At 43.5% G+C, this 14,292-nt stretch overlaps 1 protein-coding gene across 3 annotated transcripts in view; it reads right to left on the bottom strand.

Annotated features, from left to right (window-relative positions):
- Positions 1-14,292, bottom strand: part of EPB41L4B (erythrocyte membrane protein band 4.1 like 4B) — a 770,758-nt gene that overhangs the window by 478,258 nt on the left and 278,208 nt on the right. For all 3 annotated transcript variants that reach the window (XM_077491916.1, XM_077491917.1, XM_077491918.1), the window contains exons 9-11: positions 10,286-10,374; positions 5,103-5,172; positions 4,846-5,015 (exon numbers count right to left, since the gene is read on the bottom strand). In XM_077491916.1, coding sequence (XP_077348042.1) covers positions 4,846-5,015; positions 5,103-5,172; positions 10,286-10,374 — 329 coding nt within the window. The remainder of the gene's footprint in view (positions 1-4,845; positions 5,016-5,102; positions 5,173-10,285; positions 10,375-14,292) is intronic.

Raw genomic sequence — 14,292 nt, 5'->3', positions numbered from 1 at the left:
CACATATATATGCAAAGTTTTCAGACAAAACAGCAAAGAATATATATAACATTCCATGGTTCAACAATAGTAAAAGAAAATCAAGCAAATCCATTAATACTTCAAAAAGGCAGATGGAGTAAGAGATGTGTATGAGCTAAACCATTGCCTAGACTAGCTATCTACACATTGTAGATGTAATATCAGGAGGCTATAGTGAGGAACTCCCAACCCAAGAACCAATGTGGAAGTAGGCTATTTCCATTCCGAATGCTAGATGCAAACGGATCCTCAGCTTACAAAGATAACTGATTATTAGTTATTAGTCACTGTCTAGGGACGGATGGCCGTCCCATAAGGCGCCACGCAACCCACCCCTTTGGGAACTATACTGAACAGATCAATCTTTGAAGCTGATTGGCTACAGCAGCATAGGACCATACCAGGTGCCACTCCTTCCAACTAAGAACAGGTAACTGAGGCTACAATTCACATAGGCTCACCAAAATTATAGAATAAAATATTGGAAAAATGTTGCCTGGTCTGATGAGTCTTGATATATGCAAGGATATTTAGATGGTTTGGTCAGAATTTGTGCAAACATGAAAGCATGGATCCATCCTGCCTTGTATCAACAGTTCAGGCTGGTGGTGGTAATGGCGTGGGGAATATTTTCTTGGCACACTTCAGGCCCCTTAGTATCAATTGAGCATCATGTAACACCACAGCCTACCGGAGTATTGTTGCTGACCATGTCCATTCCTTTATGACTACAGTGTACCCATCTTCTAATAGCTACTTTAAGAAGGATAATGCACCATGTCACAAAGCTCAAATCATCTCAAACTGGTTTCTTAGAAATGACAAGGAGTTCACTGCACTCCAATGGCCTCCACAGTCACCAGATCTCACTCCAATAGCACCATTGGAAAGTGGTGGTTTCCATCATGGATGTGCAGCCAACAAATCTGCAGCAACTGCGTGATGCTATCATGTCGATATGGACCGAAATTTGAGGAATGTTTCCAGCGCCTTGTTTAACCCTAAGAATTAAGGCAGTTCTGAAGGCAAAAGTGGGTCCAATCCTGTACTAGCAAGGTGTACCTAATAAAGTGGCAGTGGCTGAAGAGTGTGTATCTATATGTAGCGGCGGCTCCTAAAGAGCATGCAATATGCACTTTTTAAAGTTATGCCTAAACTGCAGTTTGGTTCGGGTACAATTGTCTAAATTTGGGCTTCAGCATCGGTCTGACTGGACTATGAGATGTTCAGCCTGGCCACAGGGGCCACTGTCTCTTCTGGCAGGCATGGAACTATGGTCTGGTTAGGTGCTTAAGTTACACTCTCTCGGAGCCTGCCCAGTGGGAATGGCGCTCTTGCTGTGCTTTCTAGGAGAGGGTATTTAAGATGCAGACGTCACGTGGTTCGGGTTTCTGGTCCAGAATGATGTACTGACTTCATGGTCCGGGTCCTCCTGACCAGCCCCCAGGAAGGCTATGGCCTGGGGTGCTGATCCACCCGATTTTGGATGCCTCGGGGCTGCCTAGCCCGAGGCAAGGAAACTAAAGAAGGATTCTGAGGTGTTTGGGTGCCGTCTCCGGTTTGGGAGAGAACCTGTGACTTCCCGCGATCCAAGGGAGGACTCTTCAGAAGAAGGCCACGTACGGGTTGGTTTCTTAGTAAGAGCCTGGAGGAGCTGGAGTACCCAAGAGAATCGGGTCTCGTGGATAATCGCCAAGCTGGCTGAAAGATCCAGGTATCCCACGAGTGTTCTTCAAGTTTAGTTTCCCTACGGGTTCTACAACAATGTCTGTGGCAGAGACATATCTTGTATGTTCTACAACAATGGCTGTGGCAGAGACTTGTTCCTAAGTAAGCACCTTGTTGGCTGCTAGGTCTTGTGAGAGAAGGACTGTCCAACTTGAGTGAACATCCAGTTGCGAATGGCTATTCTCTGGATGCAAAGTAAGCAAGTTCTTCAACATTTTGACTTTGACACTTATGCCGCGTACTCACGATCAAACAATCGGGTGGAAAAGTCCAGCAAACTCAAGTCCGCAGGACAATCCCCCCCGTGTGTAGCCTCCGGCATACTTTTTTGACCTGAAAGTACGGCGGACTTAGAAAGTAGTTTTGCAATCCAATCTTCCCGCCGGACTCGCATTTCGGCAGACAATCAGGCCGTGCGTATGCCAGTCCACCGTACTTTTGAAATGAGCGGACTTTTCCCGCCCGGAGCGAGCGGGTCTCCAGGTAGGCGGGGCCCGAGAAGGAGACGTCGCTGGCCCCACCACCTGTTATGGACTTAAAGGGGAACCCCCACGCCGAAAAAAAAAATCGGCGTGGGGGTTCCCCCTAGGTCCACATCAGACCCTTGTCCGAGCACGCTACCCGGCCAGCCAGGAAAGGGGGGGACTAGCGAGTGGCCCCCCCTCCTGAGCCGTACCAGGCCGCGTGCCCTCAACATAGGGGGTGCCTTGGGGAAAGGGGGGGGGCGCGCACCTTGTCCCCATGTTGAGGGCGCGCCCGGTCCCAGTCATTGTGAGCGGAGGGAGCGACGAGTCAACATCTGAAGAGAAGAAGAGAAGAACAGAAGGCGGCGACGGTGGCAGAAGACCGGGCCAACGCCTGTAAAAGAGCTATAAGAAGGCGCGGTGGCCCGGCAGAAGAACCGAAGAGGGGGACAAGACCCCAGAAGAGGGGGACAAGACCCCCGAAGTTGGAAGAAGAGGAAGAGGTCGACGGCGAGGAAGAAAGCCGGGCTCCTCCGCTAGCAAAAGAGCTTGCAGAAGATAGCGGAGGAGTCCAGCAAGAAGACCCCCGAAGACGAAAGACCCCCGGAGCCGTGCAATAAACTATTTTTACCCTGTGTTGTGTTTATAAGGGGGCCGGTATCCAGGGGCCCCCTTATTAAAGGGGGCTCCCGGATTCAGATAAGCCGCCCGCAGACCCCGACAACCAACGGCCAGGGTTGTCGGGAAGAGGCCCTTGTCCTCATCAACATGGGGACAAGGTGCTTTGGGGTGGGGGGGTGTGCGCCCCCTTCCCCAAGGCACCCCCCATGTTGAGGATGAGGACACGCGGCCTGGTACGGCTCAGGAGGGGGGGGCGCTCGCTCGTCCCCCCCTTTCCTGGCCAGCCGGGTAGCGTGCTCGGACAAGGGTCTGATGTGGACCTGGGGGGAACCCCCACACCGATTTTTTCGGCGTGGGGGTTGCCCTTTAAGTCCATACCAGGTGGCGGGGCCAGCGACGTCTCCTTCGCGGGCCCCGCCTACCTGGAGACCCGCTCGAAATGAGCGGACTTTCCTCCGCGTGTGTGGGCGAGTCCGTTCATTCAAAAGTAGGGAGGATAGTACGGCGGACTTCGTACGCCGTATTAGTCCACTGAAAAAGTGCCGGGTGTGGGCAAGTAGCCCGTTCGGAAAGTCAGACGGACAGTCTGGTAGGAAGTCCGCCAGACTAAGTCCGTCGGATAGTCCGCTACGTGTGTACACGGCATAAGAGTACCTGAATTTCCTTTCCAACCCTCTGATCCCAAGTTAAGAGACTGTTTCTTTGTCTACATTTTGCAAATAAAATCCATTGAAGTGGATCTGTTAGTCTCTCGAGTTACTGGGCCATTTACCACGGGACACCCCTAGACGTGAAACGAGGAGAACAGAAGGTAACGGTAAGCCCAAATCTAACCAACAGCTCCTTCAGGGGTAGTTCCACACATATATATCTATAGCTGCTGGATGCAGTGTGAGGGGTTACAGCCAGTATGACCGCTGGGCGGTACTGTGCAGTTTTGCAGTTTTTAACATGTTCTGCCTAGTCCTCTCCTAGTCCTAGTCCTCTCTTAAAGGGGCGATGGAACCCTAAGATCAAGATGAAGATGCTGTGTCCGTCAATGAACGAAAGAGAAAAATATAAAAAAAAGCGCATCCACCACCTAAGGTTTCGTGTACGCGAGACATTGTTTAACCTCTCCTGAACGACTTAACTTGACAGCTAGAAACCGGTGACTAAAAATGTCCATTTAGCCACGTTTACAAAAAAAAAAAAAAAAAAAAAGGTCTGTACCGAAAAACGAAATACTGCTAAACTCGAGTTACCGCGTTTAGCAGTAGCTGTTACGGGCATTAGCTGTTACAAAAGCTGTTACAGGCATTTGGCATTTCAAATGCCCTTGAACATCCGTCTGAACCCATTTTTTTGCGTTCTAAAAACGCCTAGCAACGAGTATAAACAACCCTGTGTACATGTACGGATAAACTAACAGAGTAGAGTTCAGAGGCAGCTGAAAAAAAATTCCCAACTACCCCAAATGTCCATTTAACACCAACAGTGTACATGAGGCCTTGGGATACTAGCAAACAAAAAAAAAAACCTGAAGATAAATGTCAGTGGAAGGTGTTATATGGAGGTCCTTATAGTTTTCTGCCAGTGTCCAATCACCTAAAGGTAGCACCATATAACCCAGTAGTATAAGAATATACTTGTGTCCTGCACTGTATAATCAAGGAAATGTAAAACAGTATTTACAATGTTGCTTGGTGCCCCTGGATTCAAAACTTTCAGAAAAGGATTTACAAAAATGTTGATTCATAAAGAAGGAAAACCTCATGAAGGTACAGTCAGTGGTAAATAGGTTACAAATCATAAAATAGTTTCAGTTGGCTATACAGGTTTGTAAGAGCAGGTATCACTAACACACACACAAAAACTTTGCTAAACCCAAGGCTACATCACTGGACAGGCATCTAGTTTTGTCAGTGATTTGGTAAATCCCCATTCACTGATCTAAAAAGTACATCTATCCTTTAATTTGTCAAGAATGTATTAAAAGAGGTGTTATTTTGACAAATAAAAGTAAGTTTACCTGAATCGGAATCTTGAACCCAATCTAATAAAGTCAGATCGAGTAGCTTTTGTATTTGCTGGGGTTCTTAGCCTGAAAAAAGCATGATTCTCCACTGCACATTTCCACAAATGTTTACAGGCTTTAGAATTATCCAAGCGAAAAACAAATGTATGTTCCTGCTCCCTACCCTACAGTGAGAAAAGGAAAAGTTGTGTGACATAAAACAACGGATATCAGCTTGCCTATAATTTGCTAAATAACTGAGTAGACCTTACCTGCTCGTCATCTTCTACAACAACAAGGGTTAATTTGCTTTTCTTAAAATCCATTTTGGTGATTTTCGGCCTGTAATAAGAATGTAGGAAACGTGTTTAAGGTCTGTTAAAACACATAAGAAAGCCTTTGCCATCAATTAGTAGTGGGCAGGGATAAACATACTAGACCTACTGTCTACATAGTTCCCTTGCTTTATAAAGGGATTTTATTTCTGGCAAGTATAAATTCCCACAGCTATCCCACAGGTTGAAATGGCTTGTAGCAACTGTATAGGTGAAATAAATGCTTACCAAAATGCAAAATCGAAATGACTATCTGGGGGTTATTTACTAAAACCGGAGCAGCACTGCACAGTAACCAATCAGCTTCCAGGTTTTATTGTCAAAGCTAGAAGTTGATTTCCGTTTTATTACATCTCTTTACAAGTGGCCTAAATTGCTCGCCACCTACAGAATTAAGGATATGCAAATATATTTTGTATTCTTTATTAAAATTTCAATAAGATGATGCTTTTGGAAACTTAAAGTATTACATGTACAGTAGCTCTATGTGCATGGCATGTCTGGTCAGTGGCAGCTTATAAACTGAAAATATTCTGTGGTTTTGTGCATACTTGTTTAGTGATTTGCAATTTTAAGGAACTACAGTATGATGTATGATCAAAGCGGGTTTTATATAAAAGTCTGTTTTGCCATAAATAAGACAACAAAGTGGCAATGCTGGGCAACAGCTAATCACGTGCGCCCTTAGACCCCTTTCACACTGGGGCACTTTGCAGGCGCTACAGCACTAAAAATAGCACCTGCAAGGCACCCTGAAACACTCGCTGCTGTGTCTCCAGTGTGAAAGCCCAAAGGGCTTTGTGCGCTAGGACGGTAAAAAAAAGTCCTGCTAGCAGCATCTTTGGAGCGGTGAAGGAAAAGGTGCATACACTGCTCCTGCCCATTGAACTCAATGGGGCAGCACGGCTATGCCGCCGGCAAAGCGCTACTGCAGCAGCGCTTTGTGGTGGTTTTAAAACTTTGTCGGCCGCTAGCAGGGGGTAAAACTGCCCCGCTAGTGGCCGAATACCGCCGCTAAAAATAGCCCCGTTTTACCACCGACGCCGATCCCTCCCCAATTTGAAATGGGTCTTAGAGGGCTTTCACACCAAGCTGCCCTGGGCGTTGGCGGTAAAGCGCCACCATTTTTAGCGCCGCTTTACTGTCGTTTCAGCGCTGCTATTCAGTTCCTATTGGGGCGGTTTCAACCCCCGTGCTAGCAGCTGAAAAGGGGTTAAATCGGTATCGCAGCACTGCCCCATTGATTTCAATGAGGAGCAGCGGTGGAGGAGTAGTGGAAGAGCGGTGAGTTCACCGTACCTTCACCACTCCAAAGAAGCTGCTGCCAGCGCACTGCTCCAGTGTGAAAGCCCTTGGGTTGAATCGAGTGAATGGAGCCACTTTTTTCAGGTGCTGTAGGCGCCTTAAAAACGCTGGCAGTGTGAAAGGGGTCTTACTTAGTATTGCACAGAAAGAGAATGAATATGAATATATATATATCTATATCTATATCTATATATCTATATCTATATCTATATCTATATCTATATATATATATATATAATTTCAGTTTATCAAGTCAAATGCAATTCCTTTAGACAAATTTAGGCATTACATTTTGTTGATCCTAGTTAATGGATTCGGGTATATTACCATTTTACTTGGAATCATACTTAAACAAAAAGTAATAATGTAAAGGCACAATTTTACATACTGTATAACTCATCTGTAAAGTATTACTTTACAGAGTCAGGCATCCTTACATACGGTTTAGTACTGGTATAATAGATCAACATTTTTACAATGATCTAACACTTTGTATCACAATATGCATTATCTAATCATTGTCATTGTCCATCTTTGCCAATTTCTAATTGAAGGTTTTAGCAAAGGGCTAGGTTCTCAGTGTAATCTGATTTTCAGTTTGATTATGTATTGCACCTGCGTTGCATGTTGGATGTGGTTTGCATATTCTATAGGGGCAAAGTCACACTGGATTTGTACCAGAGTAGGTACGAAAGTACCCTTTTCCAAAATCACAATAGGTTTTGTTGCATTGATGTGAACAGGCATAGTTGAAAGCAATGGGATTTCCATCGTCATGTGATTCTGTGTGACTGAAATCACACACTAGTGTGAACCAGGCCTTAATCTGGATTCAACTTAGATTGAACTTAAAAAGGTTGTAAAAGGCTCAAGGTTTTTTAAGGTAAAATGCATTATGTGTGCAGAAGCCCCCCCCCCCCCCCCCCATATTTACCTGAGCCCCATCTTGATTCAGCAATGTGCATGAGGCTCTCCAGGGTCTTTTCCTTTTCATTGGCAGGAGCCCACTACTGTCTATCACTGGCCATGCACACATAGGCATTTACATAAGTATTTGAAGAAGAGTATATACAGGAAGGAAATAAAACACATACCCCAAAAAGTGATTTCCTGAGAGAACCTTTTTGAACTTGTGTGTATGCATGGCTACACGTGTATGTTAATACATTTCAATGGCCAGAATAAATGATTATTCTGGCTAGTAGAATGCATTTACGCTCAAATGCCATACACACATAAACATGCGCACATACAGTTGATATAAAAAGCCTACACACCCCTTTTAAAATGCCAGGTTTTTGTGATGTAAAAAAAAAAAATTAAACAATAAATAGTTTCTGAACTTTTTCCACCTTTAATATGATCTATAAAGTGTACAGCTCAGTTGAATAACAAACTGAAATATTTTAGTGGGTACAAATAAAAAACTAAAATATTGTGGTTGCATACATGTGCACACATTCTTATAACTGGGGATGTGGCGGTGTTCAGAATTACGCAAATCACATTCAAATGCATATTAAAGTGGAACTTGTCTTTTTTTTTTTTTTTTTTTCGTTTTTAACTTTCCATCTATTAAATCTTCTGCCCTTCTTGTTTTAACTTTAACTGGATAGTAAAACATTTGTTTCTTTTACAGCCCACTTCCTGTTTCTTGTATGGTTACCATCCTAGGCTTATGACATCATGCACAGCTCTCTCACTCTCATGAGTTTGCCAAGAAGGAAGGAAAGGGGGGGGGGGGGGGGTGAGTCATAAGAGGGTCAATGAGAGCTGCAGAGCTGAATGTGTGTCTTTGTGTGTCTGTGTAAATCCAGGAAGTGAACAGACGGAGGCTTCTGCTGCTCGTAGTTAAAAATGGATGCAGTCAGACTTAGTGGAGGGAGATTTCTGCAGCATATTTGGCAAGTACAGAATGACAGTATATATAAAATAATATGCAAAGTGGTCAGAAGGAAGCTCCAGAATGGCAAAGATGTTTTTATTACAAATTATGTGAGCAGACTGCAGTTCCTCTTTACATAGGAGTCAGTACACACCTGCCATCATTTAAAGTGCCTCTGATTAACCGCAAATAAAGTTCAGCTGTTCTAGTAGGTCTTTCCTGACATTTCCTTAGTTGCATCCTACAGAAAAAGCCATGGTCCGCAGAGAGCTTCCAAAGCATCAGAGGAATCTCAAGGTTTAAAGACATCAGTCAGGAGAAGGGTACAAAATAATTTCCAAGGCATTAGATATACCATGGAACACAGTGAAGACAGTCATTATCAAGTGGAGAAAATATGGAACAACAGTGACATCACCAAGAACTGGATGTCAACTGAGTTGTACAGCTTATAGGTCACATTAAAAAGGTGGAAAACATTCTGAAATAATGCATCTTTGTCTCTTTTTTACTTCACAGAAACCTGACATTTTAACAGGGGTGTGTAGACTTTTTATATTCACTGTACATGTGTAAGCTTGCGTACTTATTGTATCATTAGATGCATTTTTGCTGCCAAATTCTGGCAGAAAAAAATGCTGTTTATTTTCAGAAGCTTGTGTGCATGTGGCCCAGAAAGTTATACAGGCATTTAAGTTGCTATTGGGCATACTTGAATTGTTGTGCCTAAGGGGAGGGGAGGCAGAGCCTTGCAGATATTAGTTACCTTGGAAAACAACATTAGCTGTCAAAATCCAGCTGATCGATTTTTTTGGAGGAGCATACAAACACATGAACATTCACTAAACGAACTGAATGAATGCATGGAAATTCTTTAATGTCCCTAGGAACCTCAACGTTCTTCTGAACTTTACATTAATATTTAAACCTAGGATTATATCATATAAAAAGACCTGGGGCCAAATCACATATGAACATTTCATATCATCTTATGTTGGAGACAACTTGGCCCAAGGCAACTGAGAACAGGGTCTTCATTATTTATTATGGTATGGCTGAGAGTTTAGGCTCACTATTTTTCATTTGCGCTAGTGTATATAGCCATTTTAAATTGAAGTGTATACAAGTGTCTTCTATTACCCAACCACGTTGTGAAGTGTTTTCCCAGAAGACGCTCCATCATTTTATAGAAATTCTTTAATTGATATCTCCAAGGACATTTGCAATGGGGAAATATGTGCAAACTGCATGCATATCTTTGGGAGTTCACTGCCATAGTGACAAAAATAGCACAAATAAAAGCTACCTAAACATAGCACACCTGTTTGAACTTTTAGGCTGGGTTCACACTGCTGCGGGGGGAGATCCGGATGTGATTCGCACCGCAAATCACATCCGATCTCCGTAGCTATGCGAGTTCAGCCATACAGCTAGTATGGCTGAATTCGCAGCGCTCCCGCAGCAAACTCGCACGGGACCCTTTTTTTGGTCCGCAACAGAATCGGATCGCATGGTGGTTCACACCATGCGATCCGATTCCTGTGCGAGTCGGCAGATCGCACTGCGATATGCAGACGGATCTGGGGGTGTCATTAACATAACATTGACACTCCCAGCCGTCCGCATAGGGCAGTGTGAACTGCCGGCGGGAGGTGTGCGATGCGGGAAAACGCAGCGGATTCGCGGCGTTCCCGCATCGCAGCGGTGTGAACCCAGCCTTAAGGAAATACATACAAGGCTTTCATAATATAGTCAGAGGATGTTTTAAAGGACCCATGCCACCAGGAAAGTGTTGCAAAAGTTCAATTGAATCTGCCCCACTGAGACCTTATTTTAGTAAAAGTTTGCAAAAGTGCTTGTCATCTTTGCATTTATAAAGAAAATATAACGTAAAATCATAACTGATAAGAAGTGGTATAACATATCTTACCAGAAGAATAAACCAATTTTGTTTGAACCTTCAAATATTAAGATGCCTGTTGGGGTTAGTCCAAGAGCATAATCAAAGCCATCTTTACCCTAAACACATCAAAATAAACAGCGTTAAATAATTAGGAAGCAAGCAAAACATGTACAAATATCACAGTGTGTTGTCCAGGAATGCAAGTGCAAGATCACAAACACAAAACTAGACCTAAAACATATTAAAGCACTTTGAGCATTTTCTACCCCTACCTTACACTGTTAAATTAGGGATAGGAACTGCAGACACCTGCCATCTTGGGAGAAAGTGTTTTTGACATACCATGCACTTAAATCTGATGTCTCCCTGTAGGCCTGTATTTATCCTTTAACCATATGCTTTGTTGAATTAATCTACCTGATGTATCCATGTTAAAGCGGAGTTCCACCCAAAAGTGGAACTTCCGCTCATTTGTCGTCCCCCCCCCCCCTCCAGTGCCACAATTGGCCCCTTTCGGGGGGGGGCGACACTAACACATGTGGCGATACCTCACATGTGTAGTTTGAATGGCGTTTACATATGTGGGTGGGAATAACGTGTGCGTTTGTTTCTGAGCGCAAGCTACCGGGAAAGGGGCGTTTTAAAAAACACATTTTTTTATTTTATTTTTTATTTTACTTTATTTTTTTTATTTTTACAACTTTTTTATCACTTTTATTCCTATTACAAGGAATGTAAACATCCCTTGTAATAGGAATCATTCATTACAGGTCCTCTTTATGAAGAGATGTGGGCCCACATCTCTCCTTCACGCTGGAAAGCACAAGATCGTGAAAAAACTTACAAGCGACTCCTACTTCCAAACGGAGGGAGACAACAGGAAGTGAGAGGAAATCTACCCCTAGGAAGGGAAATTCAATACTGTAAGAGTTATTATGGGAAAAAAGGTAACCACACTGATGCTTTATCACCAAGGCTCGCTTCCACAACAACCCAAAATGTTCAACATCCAATTTCATAGGAAAGCGAGGTAAAATCTTGTGAACAGGGGCACAGACAGCAACACAAACATTACAGGGGTATTAACCCTTCGCTATACTATCCAAAAGGATTGAAAATAGTTTTTTTGGCTGGAGCTACACTGAAAAAAAATGTACCTGTTCCGACTTACAGATTCAACTTTAAGAGGAAGTAAACCCTGATGTGTTTTACTTCCTCTTTGTTTCCCTGCAAAGGTAAAGCATACGCCCATTATGTGTCACTTACCTGAAACCGAAGCCTGTAATGTCACTGCTGTCCCCTCTTCCACGAAGCATCCATCTTCCTTCCAGGTATCGCGGCTCCGGCGCTGTGATTGTCCGGAGCCATGATAATGTCATTCCCGCGCATGCACGCGGGGGCCATCAGTCATGGCACGATTGCCTTTCTAAAGGAGTATAAAGTGTGTCTGCGCTATTGTCTATGGCGCATGCACCGTAGACATAGGCCATTAACTTTTTTTTTGTAAATATTTCCTAAACCGTGGAGGTAAAAGTGGTTGTAACGGGTTTAAGAACAAACCTACAGACTATCTTGTGTCTAACCCGGGGACCGCCTGTAATAGATTAATAACATTCTTTTATTAAAATAAAAGGAAATGAAAGCTAGTCAGCTCTAGTAAAAATTATATATAAAAAAGCCACATAAAGCGCGGTACAATATACAGATCGAACAAACAGATTAAGTAGACCCCTATTCATTAATGTGTTTTGGGGTATGTTATAACTCACCTTATATACATTTATTATAATTATTTAGGCTGACTATCTTTTGTTTCTTTTTAATTAAGATAACAATAGTTTATTAATGTATTATCTTAAGATTTGAGGTTACTTTTTTCCTTGTGGGTACATAAAAAGTGTTTGTTTTTTATATCTTTGCAATTATGGGATGGTACCCCTGAGGAAATGTTTTGTGTCTTATGAAGCGTTTACATTCTATTTTGTGAAGTCAACTTTCTAGCATTAATGTGGATTTTTCAGTACCTGTATAAATTCTAAGTGCTAATCTTTTCATAGATCATTGGTAGAGAGGGTAGTGACTCCTGCTCCTAGCCTGTGAATGGACGATAATAGGATAAGCAAAAGACAACTGAGGAGTTTGTCTCTGTCACTCTGCTCTCTTCTCGTATCAGCATGTCTTTTGTTCACACAACAGAACAGCTGAATGACTCATAATGCTGCTTCTCTCTCTCCCTGATTGACCTATACTGAACAGGGGATTGCAAGCAGCAGATACCAAGTAAAGCACAAATGTAGCCTGTAATAAATAAAATAAAAAAAATGGGCCATTGGGTTATAACGCCTCTGCAGGAGTAGGACTAGGCAGAACAAAAACTCCTGGCTAAGCCCATGGGCTGTCCTCAGTCAGTATATAACCCCATCCTTGCGCTAGGTATTAAGTCTAGTAGCAAGCAGTAATAGAAGTATCGAACTCCATAGAAGGGTGGGTGCTGTGTCCGTCAAACTCAGAGAAATGGATTTTACGGCGAGTAAAAAAATCCCATTTTCTCTTTCGTTCATCGACGGAGGCAGCGCCTCCTTAATCTTGACCACTGGGTTGTCCAAAAGCAGTGCCAAAGAAAAATGAGGGGTGGGGAAAGTAACTGGGTCACAGAAGCCTCATAAAAATCTGAAGAAAACACACCCCTCAAGAGGGAACCCCCCTCTTCAAACAGCAGCCTGCAAAACCTTGCGGACAAAATAAGCATCTGCAGATGCCAAAATATCTACTTTAAAGGATTTAGTAAAGGTATGCATTGACGACCAAGTGGCCACCTTGCACCTTTAACAGAAGAGGCCTGAGACACAATCTGTCTGATCCACCTGGAGATGGTAGCCAAAAAGTGAGTCTGACCTCAGAAAGGACTCTGTGGCTGCCAGATACACCCAAATCGCATGAACCATATCCAAGGTATGGAAACCAAATTCCTTGGGATGAGCTAACATAGGACACAATGTCCTCATTCAAATGAAGTCCCAGTTATATACTGAAAAATAATGAATAAAGAATCATATATAAAAAAAAAAAAAATGAAATCCAAGACCACTTTAGGTAGGAATGATGGACAGGGACAAAGACCACCAAATAGGAAGTACGACAGGATAATTCCGCCAACTCCGACACCCTACAGGCAGTAATAGCCACCAAGAATACCACCTTCAGGGACAACGTAGGTAATGGAATCTCCCGAATATTCTCGAATGGAGGTTTCTGGAGAACCGAATATTACCAAGTTTAAATCCCATGGCGGCAAAAGAGACTGTACAAACGGAGCCACATGCCGGACTCCTTTAATAAAAAGGTATGAACTAAAAGGTGAGTGGCAAGGGGGTCGCTGAAAGAAAATTGCCAAGGCAGACATCTGGCCATTGATGGTACTCAAGGCCAACCTCTGCTCAATGCCCCGCTGCAGGAAGGCCAAGATCTGATATAGAAAAGGAGCGAGGATGAGCACCAATCAGCTCACACCAAGAAATGTACGCTTACCACATACGATGGTATATCTTACTAGAAGTCAACTTCCTTGCCTTAAACATAGTAGGGATCACTGATCCCAACAAACTTCTATCTCTCAGTACCTGGCTTTCAATGGCTAGGCCATTACAATCTGCAACTGTAAAGCAGGATGGAAAATCAGGCCTTGGAACAACTGGTCCTCTCTGAGAGGTAGCTCCCAAAGGACATTTACGGCCACCAGAATGACCAGAAGACTTTCGCCCTCGGCCCTTTGCAGGCACCGCAGAAGAGGAAGGTGTTGGCCCCGCAGTGGTACTAGTATTACCAGAGGAATCCGTGAGATTGACATGAGTCTCGGGAACTTCCTGTTGAGCTAAAGCTGCTGAAGGAGCAGAAGTTTGAGTAGAAAAAAAAAAAAAGAAAAAAAAAAAGACGACCCTTGTCAGTATTAAATCCAGAGTCTGACCCAGATAATTCAATTTCCTGGATGGGAAAAGGGGAGACTTTGGGTAGTTCAGACATCGCCTGAACCTTTG

The sequence above is a fragment of the Lithobates pipiens genome, unplaced genomic scaffold (assembly GCF_037356315.1).
Source record: "Lithobates pipiens isolate NorthernLeopardFrog02 unplaced genomic scaffold, aLitPip1_a1.2 Scaffold_19, whole genome shotgun sequence".
NCBI lineage: Eukaryota > Metazoa > Chordata > Amphibia > Anura > Ranidae > Lithobates > Lithobates pipiens.
The sequence above is the reverse complement of the archived record's forward strand: the minus strand, read 5'-3'. Positions and strand labels throughout refer to the sequence as shown.